The 18,742-nt window shown below is 46.2% G+C and overlaps 2 protein-coding genes across 5 annotated transcripts in view; one reads left to right on the forward strand and one right to left on the reverse strand.

The window, feature by feature from the left end:
* The window catches only part of FLT3 (fms related receptor tyrosine kinase 3), a gene marked incomplete at both ends in the record, with an annotated part of 38,082 nt that extends 29,155 nt beyond the window's left edge, over positions 1 to 8,927 (reverse strand). The window contains 3 exons of the mRNA XM_084306301.1: positions 58 to 182; positions 8,539 to 8,578; positions 8,826 to 8,927. Of these exons, the coding sequence (XP_084162427.1) occupies positions 58 to 182; positions 8,539 to 8,578; positions 8,826 to 8,927 (267 nt within the window). The remainder of the gene's footprint in view (positions 1 to 57; positions 183 to 8,538; positions 8,579 to 8,825) is intronic.
* A 7,478-nt stretch (positions 8,928 to 16,405) lies between these two features.
* Positions 16,406 to 18,742, forward strand: part of PAN3 (poly(A) specific ribonuclease subunit PAN3) — an 81,737-nt gene continuing 79,400 nt past the window's right edge. For all 4 annotated transcript variants that reach the window (XM_084304466.1, XM_084304468.1, XM_084304467.1 and 1 more), the window contains exon 1: positions 16,406 to 17,192. In XM_084304466.1, coding sequence (XP_084160592.1) covers positions 16,709 to 17,192 — 484 coding nt within the window. In that variant the 5' untranslated portion in view covers positions 16,406 to 16,708. The remainder of the gene's footprint in view (positions 17,193 to 18,742) is intronic.

Genomic DNA, 18,742 nt, shown 5'->3' on the forward strand with positions numbered 1-18,742 from the left:
GGTATTTCTGGAATGGACAGGAATATTTTATAAGCAACTTGTTCTCTGTTAGATTACCTTAGAAGATACTGATGACTTTGGTGTTCTTGAATCTTCATCCTTCTGGCTGATAAATACACATGTAATCTCAGATATATTTTGATTCATTGCAGAAGTGAAAGTTATTGCTGTCATAACAAGAACTGTAAAACAGAAATAGGAAACAAATGTAATCCTGTCTATCTTTCTGCCAGGGATAACCTTTTTAATAAAAATAAAAATAAAATGCAGCAAAACTGTAGAAAGATTGCATCTTCTTTATTAAAAGGCAGAAGAAATACACAGATATATCATGTATTTGCAAACTCTGCCTTTGTGCATCAAAACTGAGTGAAAAAGCGATTCAGAAAACCTTTCAAAAGTACTGATACATCGCACTTTAGAAGTATGTCTCCAAATATTGTAGAATATTTTCTCCCTCCTGCCCATTGGGAAGGTCAGGTCAGAGACATTCTCCAAACACTCCTTGTGCCTGCCCAGGGCAATGGCAAAATGAAGCTCTCTATCTGCTTTTAGAGCCTGCCCTCAGCTCACCCAAGGACCCAAGTTCTGGTCTTTCCTTTTTCCTTCTCTTCAGGACTGTATTTCATCTGTCAAACTCGCTGGAGACCCTCCTGAGCCTTCCTGGTTTAGTTCTGCATCCCAGAAACTTGTGAGGGAGGGACAGGGTCGATGCATCTTCCCTTGAGTCACACTTGCCTCTCCAGGAAGCAAACAAACCTAGAATTCACACTTTTGAGGAAAGAAGATGCAGAAATTGAAGGCAGGGGGAGAAGGAAGGACCACGGTTTTTTCCTGCCTTATCCCAATGGCTCTGTATCAACTCAGGAGCCTGCAGACCCTGGGCAGCTCCCAGCTGGGGCAGCATGGAAAAGTTTCTAGTGCCTCAACAGCATGATGTGTCTGGAATGCTTCATATGAGCCTTTCTCCCAGGTCTGCAGCTTGAAATCTCACTATTTGGCCTTAAAGGAGTGATAGAGTAATGACAGCCCCATTGCTGCACAAAACAAAAGAAAAGATAAACAGAAGTAGGACTGCTGGGTGAAATGTGTCTGATTCCCACCAGTCCCTAAAGCCAGCCCTTAACAGTACAAATAAGCAGTGAATCACAAAATAACATCTCTCTGCTGATGACTTGGGAGATTTATGTCCTCGGGTCTTGGTTTTGTTTTGTTTTATTCTCATTTTATTTTATTTTGTTTGTTTCCTCAGCTCCTGAGATGGTTGGGCTTAGAGCAAGGTGCAGGGCTGAAAGGAAGATAAAAATAAACAAATCACAAAGCTCTTGAACATATCTACACCAAGCATACTGATTCCCCACCATACACACACCTCTGCAAGCCAGGTTTCCAGCCCTCCCACTGGAGGATGATGGAAAGCAGCCTATGCCCGGCAGAAAACTGCACTCCCTGTCCTGTTAACTGCTAGAGCTTGTTGCTTCTATCCTCTACCTTTATCCTGTGTGAATCCAGGAACGTTTTTAGGCTGAGAAAGGATATTTTGGACTGAGATGATTCCAACTGTTGTATAGTAAGAAAAAAAAAAAAAAAAAAAAAAAGAATGATATGCTAGAAGTATTTATATGAGATGAGAAAGGGTGGCTTAAACTTGTGCAGGTCTTAGAGAAATCTATTACTTTGACATAACAGAAAATAAAAGCATGAATGAGCCTTCCAGCAGAAGCAGAATCAAGAAAATAAATATTGGGAAAATGGCAACACTCCGATTTTCCATCTTGGTTTGCCAGCTGCTAGCTGGCCTGTGCAGAGATCGGTGCCATGGGCTGCAAGGCAGTCATCCTCCCCAAAGTCCAAAGCAAGAGCTGCAGAGACTGAGAGCACTGGGTAAGGAGTATCAAATATGCAGTATGCACAATCGTGCCTTGCATTGCCAAACTGTACTGAAACTGGAATGGAAAAAAAATTGCTGCTCTGAACAATGTTTGTTTATGCCTGCTTTCCATCTTCATTTTCTTTTTATGGGTTATACGAAAATAAATGCAGTAGGAGAAATCTTGCTCTCACTGAGTCAGACAAACCTCTAGTTGTCATAAACTGAGACAGGATTTCATCAAGATACGTAGGCACATACACGGGGAAATGCCAGTACAAGTGATTGTCCCCTTTTATGTGGCACTGGTGAGACCACACTTGAATGTTGTGTTCAGTTCTGGGTCTCTCACTTCAAGAAGGACATCGAGGTGTTTGAGTGTGTGCAGAGAAGAGCAATGAAGCTGGTGAAGGGACCAGAAAGCAAGACATAAGAGGAGATAATGAGGGAATTGGGGTTGTTTAGTCTGGAGAAGAGGTTTAGGTTGGGCATCAAGAAGAATTTCTTCACAGAGGTGGCCAAGCCGTGGAACGGGCCGCCCAGGAGGTGGTGGTGTCCCCACCCCTGGAGGTGTTTAAGAGATGTGTGGACGTGGCACCAAGGGACATGGTTTAGTGGTGGGACTTGGTGGGTCAGGTTGGTGGTTGGATTTGTTAATCCTGAAGGTCTTTTCCCACCTAGATGACTCTACGATTTTACAATTCTAAGTCAAAAAACAGGGTCCCATGGAAAGTTGCTGAAAATAAAGGCTTGACTCTACTGGCCAGATATCAACCGAAGATGCTGTATCCAGATGGTTGACCTAACAGAACTACTTTGGAGATTTATGCTCAGATGGGGGATGACTAAAGCTGCCTGCCAAAAACTGGGGAAGCCAGCCACACTCTGGCTCAACCTTCCCAAATGTTCTTCCTGACCAGGGAAGGCAGCAAGCTGAAGCCTTTCGTCTTAAACAGCTACCAGCTGCAGCAGAGATGTGTTCAGCTTGGGGCCCCTCACTACAAGGAGGACATCGAGGTCCTCGAGTGTGTGCAGAGAAGAGCAATGAAGTTGGTTTAAAGGGACTAAAAAGCCAGACAGAAGAGGAGCAGCTGAGGGAATTGGGGGCTGCATGACCGCGAGGGGGAGCCCTCGAAGCAGCGCTCCGAGAACCAAAAAAAAACCTCTCGACATCCGAAGAAGAAAAAAGAAATTTGCTCAGACTGCCTCAGGAGCATCGCTGCCAAGCCAAGCTGACTCCACTGGTGTTTGCCGAGTGCAGCAAGTGAGATTTTGTCCAAAAATTAATTTTCCACCTTAACTTTTCTCAGCCCCCCATTTTCAGGTCCCAGATGAAAACAGCTGCAATGAAGACAAAATTACTCTTCCCCATTCTTTTATACCTAATCACTTTTCTCTCTGCCCCATAATTTCCAAGAATTTGTTCTCTGCCTTGTTATGACTTAACACATTTTTGGTACTGATTTGAGCAAACTTCCCCTTTGGGATAAAACTCTGCCTTTTAATGCTGCCACCTTTCTCGTTAGAGGAGGACAGGTAGCAGCTCTGTATATGGCTTATTGCAGCCATCTTATAAATTATGCAGAAATTTTAATAAAGAATAATTCAGATAGCTGAAGATTTCGAGTCAGATATCACACCAGTGATGTATTTTACACCTCTTTGTCAGGAAAACAGAAAAAAACTTTTCTAACAGACCAGGCAGCTGGAGTCAGCAGAGCCAATCCCACTTTTTTACTGATTACTTACAAATCTGTTTGCTTTGGTGCCTTATGTAGTAAAAATAAGCAAATGATGACATGAAGCAGGGTTATATTTTTCACAACATGATTACACATCCAACTTTATTGACTACTTCTGCCATTAACTTTATTGCAGACAAATCATGCTCGGTGATTTGTCTTTTCATCATTCATTTATGCCAGAATGAATCACAATCCAGTTTGATATATATTTCTATCAGGTTTCAGATTTTCTAATCATATACTTGCCCTCCTGAGTATGTGAAACCTTCTGTTCCTCTGGGAATAAGTTGCTTTCATTGTGGGATTGTGCACATTTATGAACAGCCCAACCCCTATAGCTGTTGCAGTGATCTTTCATGATTACTAGCTGGTACTAGCATCATCTACCTCCTTAATTTACAGATTTGCTTTGAAATCACTTTTTTGAGTCCTTGGTCTATGTCAGTAAATTGTGGTTTGTGTCTGAAAATAGTTATCTCCTTAGCATGAAACAAATGCTGGAGACTGAATCTAGCACGACATCTGCCTCCCTTTTACCTCTCTGTCCTGCCTCTTCTGTTTTGTGGTTACCTCAGCTTGGGCAAGGAAGAAGAACTGCAGGGTTGTATTCAAACCCTTATTTGCCTTTCATTTCACTAAGATAACTTTCCGTCTACCTTCCCTGTGAGTTGGAGATAAACCCCCTGCTCCAGCTGGGCTGTTATTTCGCTTGCTGTTATTCACTTTGCCTGCTTTGCATGGGCCTAGCTGAGTGAATGACAGCCCCTCCACCCCGAAGGACAGCAACAGGTCCCCGGGACCCGTTGAAATCTCCACTGTCCTACCCACAGTTTGTTCCATTCTGCCACTTCTGGTCCAGTTTACAAAGAATAACTGGGACTGCTGAGGATACCCCTTTGGGGAAGTGGCTGGAAAGTGGCCGAAAAGGCAGCAAACCTCAGCTACCATGGCAACCTCACTCTCTGAGGAAGAGCCCATATTGTGGCTGGTTCTTTTCTGCTTCTCACACACATCCCTCATCCCCTCAAGGGAGCTTCTTCTTGGCTCCCACATCACCCAGAACTTTCTGCCCCACTAGGCACAGTGAACAATGATATTCAGGACTGTATAAGGGGTGTTGCCAGCAGGCCAAGGTCCTTCTCCTCTGCCCAGCCCTGGAGCAGAGGCCTCATCTGGAGTGCTGCATCCAGTTCTGGGACCCCAGTACAAGAGACACCTGCACATCCTGCAGCTGGGAGAGCTGGGGCTGCTCAGCCTGGAGAAGAGGAGGCTCAGGAGGATCTCATCCATGTCCCTAAATCCCTGATGGGAGGGTGCAGAGAGGCCGGAGCCAGGTTCTGCTCCGTGGTGCCCAGTGCCAGGACAGGAGGCCATGGGCACAGCTGGGCACCCAGGAGGCTCCCTCTGAGCACCAGGCAGCACTGCTGTGCTGGGCGGGTGACGGAGCCCTGGCACAGGCTGCCCAGAGAGGCTGTGGGGTCTCCTCCTTGGGGAGCTCCAAAAGCCGCCTGGACGTGGGCCTGGGCAGCCTGCTCTGGGTGTCCCTGCTTGGGCAGGGGGGCACCAGGGGCCTCCAGGGGCCCTGCCAGCCTCAGCCTTTCTGTGGTTCTGTGAATAAAGGGATAATTCTGCAGGTAAAGATGAACCAGATTAATGCCACCACAGAAGCCCTCCATTAATCAGAAAGTAGCATTGGGCCGTCCTTGCTCTTGAATATCCTCTACAGGATGTTTGTTCATGGGGATGGCACATATTTATGCCATTAAAAAGCTGGATAGACAGCCCTGAAGCAAAGCAAACAGACATATCTCATCTAATGGCATAAGTAAGCTTGCTTTGTTTAACTCTTTTTAACCTACTCTGTTTAAGCACTCCAGACTCATTACCTGACACACTACAGCACTTCAACTGACATTAATGGAATTATTAACCTCCTGCAAGCAAGAGCTGCTTTAGTTAAGTACCCAAAGGTAGAGGCATGAGATTCCCGGCACCTCATCAACAAGGAGAAAAGGATCTGCCCAAAAGAGAAGTGAAAACAAGACTGTAAATAGTGAAATTACACTACTTGTCATCCTAGTATTGTAAAACTTCCCTTTTTGAATGAAAACAACAGCTTCTACAACTGACTATAGTATGTCGTCCTCTTTCGGGATGGGGGTGAGGGAGGGAACAGAGCTTAGACTGAGGATGGGAGAAGGAAGGACAGCAAGAGAAAGAGCTGGAGAGAAGGGCTCTGCTACAAAACCTGAAAAGATAAAAATGAAGCAAAGGAATTTGGTTTAAGTGGTCATTCATATTCAGTAGCAAATTTGGCAAAAATAAACAAAACAGATACCAGTTGGTGTTATTTATATCACCTACCGGTGATACGTTACTTATGATGTTAGGGTTAAAAGACAATTGCAGTTCCCCAGTGGTTGTACAGATGTAAGATCAAACATACTGCTGGTAACAATAATGTGCTTTTCAAAACAGCTCTTGCACCTCACCCACTGGAAATCTTACCTACACAATCAAGCCTAGACTATAGAAAAGGGAATACCACTTGCTTTTACAACAGTAATGGAGCTAAATATCCATGCCACAAGCTAGCCTTTCTGTATGTTTAAACTGCTCAGTTTTTCAGCAGTTTTTAAGGAAATATCCTAGAAAAATGAGGGAGCTGTTTCATCCTCTGAGTGGGAAATGCACACAACATTTATCCAGATGTCAGTCTAGCTTTTTTATCTTACTTCTCATGGAAGACAGAGAAAAAAGAGTCTACTCTTCAGTCACACCAGCAAATTTTAGGGTATTGTCTGCGTTTCAACGTTTACAGATTCCTTAAGGAAGCATTTGGCATCATACTTCTGTTCAGATTCCTAAAGCATCTTCTTAAATGTATTTCTCTCAACAAGAATAGGGTTAATCCATATGGGAAATATGGTATTTCCCCTCTCCTCCCCTCCATTTGAGAAATGCTGTTCTTTGTTGGTTATGAACTGATTTTCTGGTCCCTACTTTCCTTTTAAAAGTCTATGATCATTGGGTTTAAACAATCTTTGTGCTTTTTGAGTGCTGCTATATAAAACTGAAATTGCTTTCTGTCTTCATTGGTCATCTGTTCCTGTTCTTCTTCTTTTTTTGCTCTGTAAATGTTTTACTCTCCAGTCTCATTTCCACTGATGTTTGCTGTAGTTCTTCACCCATGCCTTTTGCAATGAATGTCTCTATGAAAAATTTCAGGAAAGCTAACTCAGCTCGATGACCCCAAATAGCTTCTCAGTTTAACAGCACAGAAACCTACATGTGAAGGAGTTTATGCCATGAAGCTTTTGAAAGCTGCATTTTCAGAAGCTCGAGAACAAGAGGACGAGGGGGAGTTTGGATTTAGCTCTGTGCTGTACTATGTTGGGGCCCTGATGGGAAGGAGTGCAGAAGGGGATGCTGCAGAAGGACATGATGCCTGTAGCTCTGCTCCATTGAGCACAATCACACAGCACCCACCAATGCACTGATGGGTAGAAACTGACTGCTGGATAGCTGGAAAGTTGGGTAAGCTGAGAAATTTTCTGGGGAAGAGAGGGAAAAAGCAAATGGGGCCAAACCTCAAAAGAAATAAAACACCAATAGTTTTGAGTTGCATTTTCTGGAAAATAACCCTCCCCCTGAGCAATCCCTTCACCTTCAGGAATCATCTCTTTGAAGAGATGCCTTATCCTCTGATCCATGAAATCCATGGTGAGAGATGACAATGAAAATACATTCTGCTGGGCATGACTGTGTTTTCCTGAGTAAGAAGACCACGCACTGGCCTTATCCAGCATTCACAGCTGGCTTGCACCAAGGTTTCTGCAAGCTTCGTGAAAGAGATTGCAGTCAGGATTAAACTTGATTCCCCCTGGGGTACTCATTGATTTCACCTTTCTGCTGGTGGCGGGGCTCGGTGCCTGGACATGCTTTGCAGTGCTCATCAGCTGGGGTGCTGGAAAGCAACGGGTGTATTGCTGGGAGGTGGACACATCCTGACAGCTGCTGGGTCCCAGCCTCTTCTGGCCCATCTTGTGTTTTTCTGGTTCTCTGCCATAGGGATGTAACAGACACCTGTGTGTCCTGCGAGGGGTTTTTCAACATATAAAACTCCCAGAGTTTTTGTGCAATCGGACCCAGCATAAAGTAATCCGGAGCTTGTTAGGGCCTGAGTTTGCAGCCCTTGCTCGTATAAAATTTCCCCTCATTTGTCAGCCACGCTGAGATCTTAGTCAGCAGCTCTGAGCTTCGTTTCTCTCAGGTGCCCTGGAACTGCAAAAGCAATCCCATGAACAGCTCTCAGCAGGAGCGGGCACAACATGAATAAAAGGAACGAGAGCAGTTAAAGGAAAGCTTGCTCCAATGAGAAAGGTCACCCAAAGTCTCTGTTTGTCACACAATTCTCCAACTCGTGAAACATGAAACTATATTACTGCCTCAGTTGCCAATCCTCATCCACCTTCCCACCTCATTCGCTAATGCCAGGCTAATTGCATGCTAGATCATGCTATCATTAACCACAAGCTCTTGCTTAGGATGACCAGAAAACGTTAAGAAGGTGAGAAACTGAAGTAATGATTTTAATGCGCGTAACTGTATTTACATACATATTGTGTTGTATATATTGTTTTCTAAAATTATTGGGATTACATTCCTTGCTGCTGGGTATCATTTATTCCAGCAAATAACACTGACAAGATGCTTTTTCTTTCCTGCAGCTTTTGCAGTTCTGAGCCTGTAATTTAAAGACAGACCTGGTGCCTTAATTCTGCATGTACTGCTGAGATTTTCCTCTAGCAGTTACTACAGACTGGCTTTCCTTTCTTTGCCTAAGTGTCGCAATTTCTGATGATTCTGGTTCATCATACAGATACAGGCTGTGAGTCTGCCCAATTTATTACTAGGTCTTACCTCGAGACAATACGTGGAGTTTTATGGGGAACACACCCGTCTTTAAGAAATGACATATAATTCATTAAACACTTAACAGTTTTCCATCAACATTGCTTTTAAAGAGTCATCTGCTAGAGAGAGAGTCATGGAGCTGGCAATTCTCAGGATTTCTGCTGTCAGCTACATCTCAGAACTTTCAGCTCCTACCCAGCTTGTAAGTCCCAAAGCATTTGCTTTTTTTTTTTTTTTTTTTTTTTCCCTGTATCTGCTGGCCTTACAAGATGTATTACTGCCTCCCTACATACCTTGCCTTGACTAAGTAGTATCTCAACCCAACGAGCAGCAGTCCTCATGGACGATAATCGCACCTCATGCTCCTCTGGATCTTGCTCCCTCCTCAGAGCCATCTCTCAGCCGTGCTGAGGTCTGTTCTTCACAGCCGCCTTCGGGCACTATCACATCCCAGATGCTAATCGCTTTTGTTTACCCTGTTATGCAGCCTGCAAGACTAGCAGAGCTCAGTCGAGAAGAAAACACAGAAATCCGTCTTCAACAGGGTTTGCTTAGTAGTAGTATCTTCAATCATGCAAAGCAGGAGATCATGAAATACTCATTTTCATTTTTACTCCACCTTGCCTTCTATCTCGGGTAGACTTTCAAACATGAATGAATAATACCTAAACAATTGCTCTTTGAAGTAAATATTATTGTTCCCGTATATGGAGCTGAAAACGAACCCCAGGTTGTAAAATGACTTTCCCAGGCACGCATCAGAACTGAGTTGATCAGAAAAACAACAACAACAATAAAAAAAGCCCACTCTCTTGCTGTTTGGGTCCTGGATTTTGAATCAGCCAGATCATCTCTGATAGGAGCAAGCCACAGAGCCAGAGAAAAATAGTTGCAGGCATCTTAGATGGAAGAAAACATTTTTTTTTTCTTTTAACAGTTAAAATGTTGGCATGACTTCACTCTGACAAAACAGATAAACTTTCTAGATATTATTATTGTGCTTTCTTCTGTTTAGGTTGTTCAACAACAACAAAACCTGGTAAGATACAGATGCACTGCTAAATTTCGTTCTATCAACACAGCTCATTTGCAGATTATTTACTTAGGAAAATACAGATGTATTGTTTAAGGTGATCAGGTGAATCTGGTATTAATGCATTTATGTCAGGAAAAATAAGAAAAAATAAGTATTTTTAGGTACTTTTTGCCTTGTGCATGAAATGTGTCAGGTGCGCTAGAGCAACAGCCTGGCTGGGACACCAGGGTGATGGGACAGAAAAGGGGACACCCAGAAAAGAGAAGAAAAACAGGATGGAAAATAAAAGATGCAGGAGAAAACGAACAGATAAGAAGCCAGAGGTGAAAGAAAGTAAAGATGTGAAGGGATGCGGAGAGATAATGGGAAACAGGGAGCAAAGTGTCCGAGGAGCAGGTGGAGGAGGCCTTACCTGGTAGCCAAAGCGGGGTCCCCGAGGGGTGGGCAGCGGGCGGGCACAGTGCCATGGCTGGCAATGCCCTGCCGTCCTCAGCCCGAGTGCGTGAAACCCGGCTGTGCAGGTGGCTGTCTTCAGGGCGCACGTCACTGCCCGCAATGAAACCACTTCTTCAAAAGCCCGGGCCCCAGACCTGAGCCTGAAGGAAACGGCTGAGTGTGGGCGAGCAGAGGGGCCTCTCTTGGGCTGAGGGATATTTCCAGCAGCGGGTGAGAAGCCAGAACCTGGTGGCAGTGGAGCTGTTGTGTGCCTCTGCCAGGCAGGGGAAGCAGCTGCCCAGCGCGGGGACCATGCCCGGTGGGGCAGCGCGGCTGCGGCGTGGGTCTGTGTTTAGCCCCAGAAGGAATAGGGAACTAGCACTGCCCGCAGGAGGGTGCAGACAGAGCTACAGCTGCTCTGAGGCCATTTCACAGATGACTTGTCAAAGGGATAAAAATAAAGGCCTCTGGGGTCACCCACAGAGGCAACCCTCTGGGGACACTGCGGCCTTGCCCAGTGTGCAGCACTCCAGCATCTGCCTTCTTGCTTCTTGCTTATGGGGTACAGAGGGTCCAAGTAGCCCAACTAGCCCAGATTTACTTGCCCCTGGTTTATAGCAAGACCAGACACTTCAGAAGGGCAAGCAGAAGTTCCTGTCTGCTTCGGCCATTCATCGCATCCCCCTGACAGAAAGCGGCTACATTTCTGTGGGCTAAGCTTGTGCATCACCCCCAGCTTCATCCCTGCTATTCCCTCAATTGTTATACATATTTTTTTATTGTTAGAGACTAAGAACCCATTCTGCAACACAGCTAAACAATCTTTGTCCAAAGAGCTTGCATGTAAGCAAATAAACTCAGTGTCAGTAAGATGTTCTTAGCAATGTGCCAGAGATTATATCTTGAATGGATTTGTTTTTTGGTACTGATACATAGTAAATAATTTCTTTGGCATTAGGGGAGACTAAATAAAAATGTAGATGGAGCAGAGCTAGACAGGTATATTGCACATAAAAGCCATAGAAGATGTCCCAAAGATAACTATAGGAGAAACGGAGAAACAGCATTGAGGCCAGCACTGTTAGAGGAGGTGAGCACTTGGTCTCTCACAAGACAGACTCAGAAATACAGACTGAAGCAATAACACTGTACTCAGGTGCTGAAGACAAGTTTGAGTTTGATGCAGTGCATAGGAAGGAGCTGAAATGATTTGCAAACTAGGGAGGGACATATTTGCATGGACTCAAAAGCTGGGAAAGGAAGCACAGGATTCCATAGGCCTTAAAGAAATCATTGCAAACTGGAAAATACCATGCTGGGAACAAGCTTTCAGAAGTCTTACTATGTCTTTGGCTTGCAGGTGGCCTTTTCTTTGTACACAGACACAGCACAGATGAGGTTGGAAGACACCTCTAGAGATCATCTAGCCCAATCCCTGCCCAAAACAGGGTCAGCTAGAACAGGCTGCCCCAGGCCACATCCAGCTGAGTTTTAAACATCTCCAAGGAGGAAGTCTTCACAACTCCAGGCAATCTATTCCAGTGTTCAGCCACCCGCATAGCACAGAAGCACTTCCTTATGTTCAGAGGGAGCCTCCTGTCTTCCAGTTTGTGCCCATTGCCTCTTGTCCTGGCACTGGGCTCCACAGAATTTGGCTCCATCCTCATTATTCTTCCCCATCAGGTATTTATACATGTTGATAAAATCCCCCCTGAGCCCTCTCTTCTCCAGGCTGTGATTCCGGCCCTTTCACCCCTTTCTCATCTGTCAGATGCCCCAAACCTTTAATCATCTTCATGGTTCTTCATTGGTCCCGCTCCAGGAAGCCCACAACTTTCTTGTATGTTCTTGCACATCCCCTTCAATGGCACACCTACCCAGAGGTTTTGCCCTCAGAAACCAGGGTGCAGACAGTTTGTGCTTCTGCTCTGAAACTACCAGACATCTGCCCCAGTCACTGACTTCTTGTGGGGTGAGGTGACACAGCAGTGACCTGTCTGAACACCTACACGTGTACCTAAACAGTGGTTGCCTGCCCTTTGTTTTAAAATTTGCAAGTGTGCAAAGTGCTTTGTTTTCTCTTCCACCTGATGCATCGCTGGAAACCATGGGGATTTTATTAAAGACATTGTGAGAAAAATCTGACAAAAAAATTGCCTTTTCATTATTTCAACGGGTATAACATGACATTAACTTTCTTAATCAGAACTTATTAGAACCTGCATTTAAGTAACAGAACCTGTCACTGGTGATGCAGCTGTTCTGGTATCAGAAGTCTCGATATACATGTCTTGTTTTCACTTGAAAAGCTTCTGCAAAAGATGTCAGTAGCTAAAAGAGTTGATATCTACTGAATGTAGACAAAATAAATATATAATATCCAGTCCTGAAGATACTGGCAGAGGAGGTTCAAAAATGCCATACATGTGTAAATGACCATTAAGTACTCTTTTGAGTCAGCAAGTTTCTGTTTTTCCCCTCATGGGACAGTGGCTTCTGTTACCAAGGATTTTATCCAAGATATGTCACATTATGGCATGGCCTTCACTGCAACGGTTAGATAAAGCCAGCTCTGGTGGGAGTAGCCACATGTTAAAAAAACTCCCTAGCTAAACCATGTGAATGGGTTACCAGCAGCGTGAAACTAGGCTAACGTTTTATTGCTTGTACTAATATGAACTCTAGCCCAAGGCTAGACCTCCCCCCATACATTATTAACTTAGGTGTTGGCATACATTATTAACGTAGGTGTTAGCAGGAGCACTTCAGGGTCAGCTCCTGACTTGCTGCTTGATTTGAATTCAAAACTTCACCGAGTTGGCATGAATTTGGTTTTGCATGTGAATGGGAATCTGGCTAGCAGCAACATTTGGTTTCTTCCTTCTACCGCTAGCAAAGGCAACTCCCTTGTCAAGGACCCGTAGGAACTGTCACAGCAGGTTGGCCCACTCATTACTCAGTCCAGCATCCTGGCTGCCCTATTATTTAGTCTCAAACACTTCAAAGGGAGATTTTAAAAAAATATAATTTTGTGGAATAATCGCAAGAGTGGCAGTTTCCCCTAGAATTCAGACACCAGTTGGTTTATATCCTGAGCTATCAGGCTTCATTGCTCTTCCTTCAAAAAATAAATCAACACATGCTAAATTCTTGTCTAATATTACTGTGGACTCTGATCATGCTTGTATGTTTGTAAATCTTGCTAACAATTTTTTCCTATTTATATACTATGTTAGACTATAAAGGTTAAAGTCGGATTATGTAAAAACATTAAAAAAAAATATTTCTCTTGATCTGTTTCAATAACATTAAGGAAAGACAGTTTTTTAAGTAGAGATAATATCTCCTAATATACCAACTGGTACTGCTGAAAAGAAAACAGTGCTTTTCCCAACTACTTGGTGGTTTAACAAGCTTCCTACCTACAAAACTTGTCTTGCCTATGCTGTAAAAAAAAAAAAAAAAAAAAAGAAAGAACTACTATAACACCATCACTCAAAAAGTATTGTTATTCATTTGTATTATTTGATGCTAGCATGAACTTCAGGATCTGTTTCCACATGATTTACTGAACATGTCAATTTTTGGTCAACGCAAAGAGAAACTGTCACTCAATAGCAGACGCAGCTTTCTCAACACTGAATCTAATGTTAGGGGAGAGCTATTTGGCACTTGCAACCTGATTTGGCTGGGGAAAAGATCTCTTGGCAAGGCTTTCCTTCTCAAGGATTCCCTCCCCCCCTTTTTTGTTAATCTCATATTTTGTTCTCTCACAATAGCTCTGTCACTTGGCTATGCCTATACGCATGCATACAGGAGTATTTCCCCCTTTCTGGGTCAAAAAGCACACCTCTTTATGACTTGACTACAAACTGGGACAAGACCCAGGGGCATTTATCTGTTCATCCTTTTCTTTCTCCCTGGATCTTGTGCAAGGTAAATCTGGGTATGTGCCCAAGAGAGGGGCTGCAGTGTTCCCTGGAGAGGTGCCGGCTTCAATGAACACGGGACTTCTTTTGCAAAAAAAAAAATAAAAGTTAACATCATCAGTCACTGGTCTGCAGGAATGCCCAGTAAATCTCTGTGGACTGCACATGGTAGTGGAGCAGGTTCAAAGACACCGAATGGCTGATGGGACACCGTTGGCATTCTGGCTGGCCAGCAGGAACAGGCAATGGAAATAAAACTCTGGAGGGGGACACGAAGTTACAATTAATGAGAAAGTGTCAGGGTCCCACGTGGACACTCAATAGTTGCAGGTCAGCCTTCAGGTCAAGGCCTTACCAGAATGAAGGGACAGAAGAGGTGAGAGCTTGCCAGGGCCAGAAAAAGAGGTTCATGCCATCTTCAGCCTCTTCCTGTCATTGGCACTGCTCTGCTGGCCAAGAAAAGACAAAGGATGCTTCCAAGCTGATTTAATGTTTGGTAGGGATTTGATGCTCACTTCCACCGATGGGGGGGGGGGGGAAGAAGAACTCAGACACTCATTGCTCCATACCACATATCTCACTGCTACCTGTGCACCCTCGCTGGCAGAATCACGTGCCACTGCCCAGTCCACTGCTTCAACTCTTTTTGCATCCAGGGTGAACGTTTCCAGCCTGAACCACAGCATGCAGACAGAAAAATGTGGGTCTTGTATAGAGTAACCTCACTGTGTATGTGCAGTATTAGACATATGCATGGATCAGCAAAAGAGCTGTGGGAAAAGCAGATTCACAAGGTTGAAAACACAGGTTAGAATACACTTCAGTGATGGGAGTGGCTACACAATTGAAGTCTTTGCTTGGAAGTATTTATTTCATGCTCAACCAGTTTACCCAGAAAAGGCATTTCCCTATGTGTATCATGAAATCTCTTGTAAGATAACTTGATACCATTAAATCCACAGTACTAAAGCCCTGGATAAAAGATCCACAGGTCTTGGAAAAGCTCCGGGTGAAAGCTGAAATTTTTCTTCTCCCTTTATTAACATCTTTCTGGTACCCCTTCCAGACTCCTCACTCGCATCTATAACTTGGCCTCTCAGTCTGATCTTTCTGGAGGGAAGGAGTTTTTTTTTTCAGGGGACGTCATTCTTGGAATGAGGTGTGATAAAGAAACTGCTGACAATAGGACTTCAGCTGCAGGTGATATTGGGTTCCTCTTGCTCCCCACACCTGGCGCTACCTCAGCACAGCACCTTCTGCTTCCCATTCCCCTCTGCAAAACCCCAAACTTGCAAAAGCCTCAACTGCCTGAGAATTCTGCCATTCTCTAGTACCTTCCCAGGGCATGGATGAGCAGGATAAAGGAAGAGAAAGCAATGCGCTAAAGCACTTCCAGCCCTCCCTTTAGCCACAGCAAGAGCTGAGGGACGTGTCACCCATACCTGCAAAGCCTCCTCGTGCAACCAAGTCCTTGGCTTCACCCCTCAGAGGCGTAATGCTAATGACAGTGGTCTGAGTGATACGCAGCTAAGCACTGCTGTGAGCACTCAGCAAAGCTGCTGGGACTGCCTCCGATTTGTGTACTAAAGCAAACTGCTTTTGGTTATCTAAGAAGTTGCAAGTTCTGACTGAAACATTTCTCATAGTTGAGGCCTTTACGAGGGCTCTCTTCGCTTTGGAACCTGCTGTGGTTTGTATCTGAGCTCCTTCTGAGATATTTTAATGGAGAAACTAACAGGACCTTCCCTCCCTTTTGCCTACTTTTCTAAACTTGTAGGAACATAGTACCTGTGGCACCATTGCCGTATACAGTTGAAGGAAGCGAAAGGCTGAAAATTGTTAGGGAACAACAGAGAGATGACGCCCTTCATATTATTTCCTTGGGATGCCAGGCTAGCATCGGAGGTTAACTCTGATCACCTTGCTCTGCTCCAGTTTTCTGTCAAATCTTCTTTCTGCAAAGAAACAGCTTTTTTCCTCAGCTGGCTTGCAAGCTTGGAGAAGCCAGTTTGTAAGCAGGAGAAGCCGTCCTCCTGACTGCAAAAAATTGATGGCTTTGAGATTTCAACTTAAGGCACCACTACTTCTCGAAGACTTTGCGGAAGAAAGCTTCCAGCGCGACATTTCAGAGCTCACTTATTACTTTTATTCTCACGCAGACTTCGGAGGCAGATTGATTTTTTTATTTCGAGAGAGGACGCAACGAAAGGGCAACAAGGCGCTCTCAACCCCCACACCGAACAACTTTATTTCCCAAACTTGACAGCTACTCCCCCCCAGTGTGCACACAACACTCGGACGACGGCACTTTGAGGAAAAAAAAAAAAACAAACAGAAGTTGGAGCCGCTGAGGGCAACCCCTGTGTGCTCCCGGGGTCCCTCCCCGCTTCTCCCCTCACGCCCCCAGCCCCGGCCCGGCCGGGCGCTACCCGGCATGCCCCGCTCCGGCGCAGGCGCGCCCGGGCGGCCGCTGAAGGAAGAGGAAAATGGCATAAACAACCCGCGGCCGCCCAGGAGCCGCCGCCGCCCCCGGCCGCGCTGAGAGGAGCGGAGCGGAGCGCGGAGGCTCCCCCCGCCCCCTCACCCTCCTCCTCCTCCTCCTCCCTTTTCCTCCTCCTTCTCCTCCTCCGAGCCGCAGCCCGGGGTGCCGGCGGTTCCCCGCGCCCCTTTTTTTTTTTTTTTTTTTTTTTTTTTTTCCTCTCCCCGCCCCTCTCCCCTCGCCCCTTTCCCCTCCCTCCTTCCCCATGGTGCCGACCCCGGCGGCGGGGCGGGTGCCATGAACAGCAGCGGCCTGCCCTGCTCCTCGCCCTCGCCGGTGGTGGGGCCGGTGGCGGCGGGGACCGGCGGCGCTGGCGGTGTGAACAGCAGCAGCAGCAGCAGCGGCGGGGCCGTGAAGCTCAAGTTCTGCCGCTACTACGCCAAGGACAAGACCTGCTTCTACGGCGAGGAGTGCCAGTTCCTGCATGAGGAGCCCGGCGCCGCCGCCGCTGCTCCTCCTCCTCCTCCTCCCCTCAGCGGGCTCCCCCTCGGCATCCCCCCGGCGGCCAGCGCCGGGCCCGGGTACTCGCCTCACGGGGCCAGCCCGGGCCCGGCGGCGGCGGCGGTGGTGGCGGTGGTGGGGCCTAAGAAAGCCGAGCTGGGGGCGGGAGGCGGCGGAGGAGGAGGAGGAGGAGGTGGTGGAGGAGGTGGAGGAAGCAGCAACGGTGGAGGAGGAGGAGGAGGAGGAGGCGGCGGGGGGCTGGACGGCCCGCGGCTGGCGAGTGAGTGGGGCCGGGGTTGTGTGGGGAGTGGAGGTTTGGGGGTGGTGGTGGTGGGGGGGGGGGGGGAGCCCCGGTCCCGCCTTGGGAAGCGGCTCCCGAGCGTGCTGTGGTGCTACCGGAAACAAATAACAGCCATGGTGGCGGCGGGGCCGCTCCCTGCCCTCCCCCGGGCCTCCCCGCCCGCCTGGCGGCATCCCCAAGGGTGGTTTTTTGGGGTTCCCCCACCCCCCCCCCCTTTTCCTGGATGAGGTGCCTCCATCTTAGCCCCGTCCGCCAGGGGCAGGCGGAAAGGGAGAGGGGACGGGTGTGGGGGGAAAGGGAAGGAGACCCCCCTGGAAAGGGGATGCTGGAGGGGGGTGCCCTCCTGTCCCCCCTTCTGGGGGGCTCCTGGGCAGTGGTTGCCTCAGTGCTGGGTTTGGGGTGTCTTTAGGGAGCCCCCCCCCCACCCCAGCTGGGGAACAGCTCTTGCAAGGGTGCAGCTGCTGCCTGGTGTGCTCCTCCAGGCAGCCCCAGTTGGGTCTCAGCTGTTGGAAGTTTTGAGCCTTCAGCCTTGAAATATTACTACATTGCAGGCGCGTGTCACTTTGTAAATCCTGAAGCTGTAACAGTTTAGATGTATGCAAACTATCTGCTGCTACAAGGAGAAATGGCTTCTGATTTTTTTTTTCTGACTTTCTACAGCCTTTATTCCCTCCCCTGTAGGAGTTTGGGGTGCTTGCGTGCCTTGCAGGACAGTTGCTGGTCGGTTTTGTGGTGGCTGAATAGATGCTGATTGTAGCAAGCTGGTTTCAAGAACAGTTCTGTTTGTAGCAAAAGCAGCAGCAGCACTTGGAACAACAAAGTCCAGCAGGCTTATAAAGCTTCTTCAGAAAAGTCATGCTCTAAATGAATACATTAAGCTTGGTTGCATTATTGATTTCTGTCATAAACCTGGTATTTGTTTACATGAAGTGACTCAACTGCTAAATGGTCACAGCCATGCTTTTGCTGAAATTAAGGTGCAACCACGTCGAACATCCTGTGTATAGCTCTCAGCACTCGATATGTTTCAGGAACCTGTAACTGCTTTTTTACCAGGTGTAATGAGCTCGTGCCTTTGAGTGATATTGTCTGTGGAGCTGGTAGCTGGACAGTGCCTTGTATTAGTACAGCACTGTCATGTCTGCTCTTCCAGGACAACCGTAAAACATAGAATTGCTTAATGCTTTCTATTAAAAGACAGAATTTTTGATTGTTTTATCAGACTTCAGTTGTTCAAAGTGAAGTCTATGCTGCCTTTTTTTTTTTTTTTTTTTTTTTTTTTTTACAGGTAGATGGGAAAGATCTAGCAGTGATCATTTGATCTCTGCTTGTTTTCCTTTTGAACAGAATTAGCTGTGAGATGTATAGGTGAATAAAAATGTAAAAATAAATAGTTAAAATCTGCTAAGCTAGTGTATCCAGGCTTGTGGAGAGGGTTAATAAGCTGACTTGGGGATAAAAGCTTTTATATGAAGGATTTTCTTTCTTTCTTCTCATAAGAATGAAGTCTGAAAGTTGCTCAAGTCCTA

The sequence above is a fragment of the Netta rufina genome, assembly GCF_964035555.1.
Source record: "Netta rufina genome assembly, chromosome: 1".
Taxonomy (NCBI): domain Eukaryota; kingdom Metazoa; phylum Chordata; class Aves; order Anseriformes; family Anatidae; genus Netta; species Netta rufina.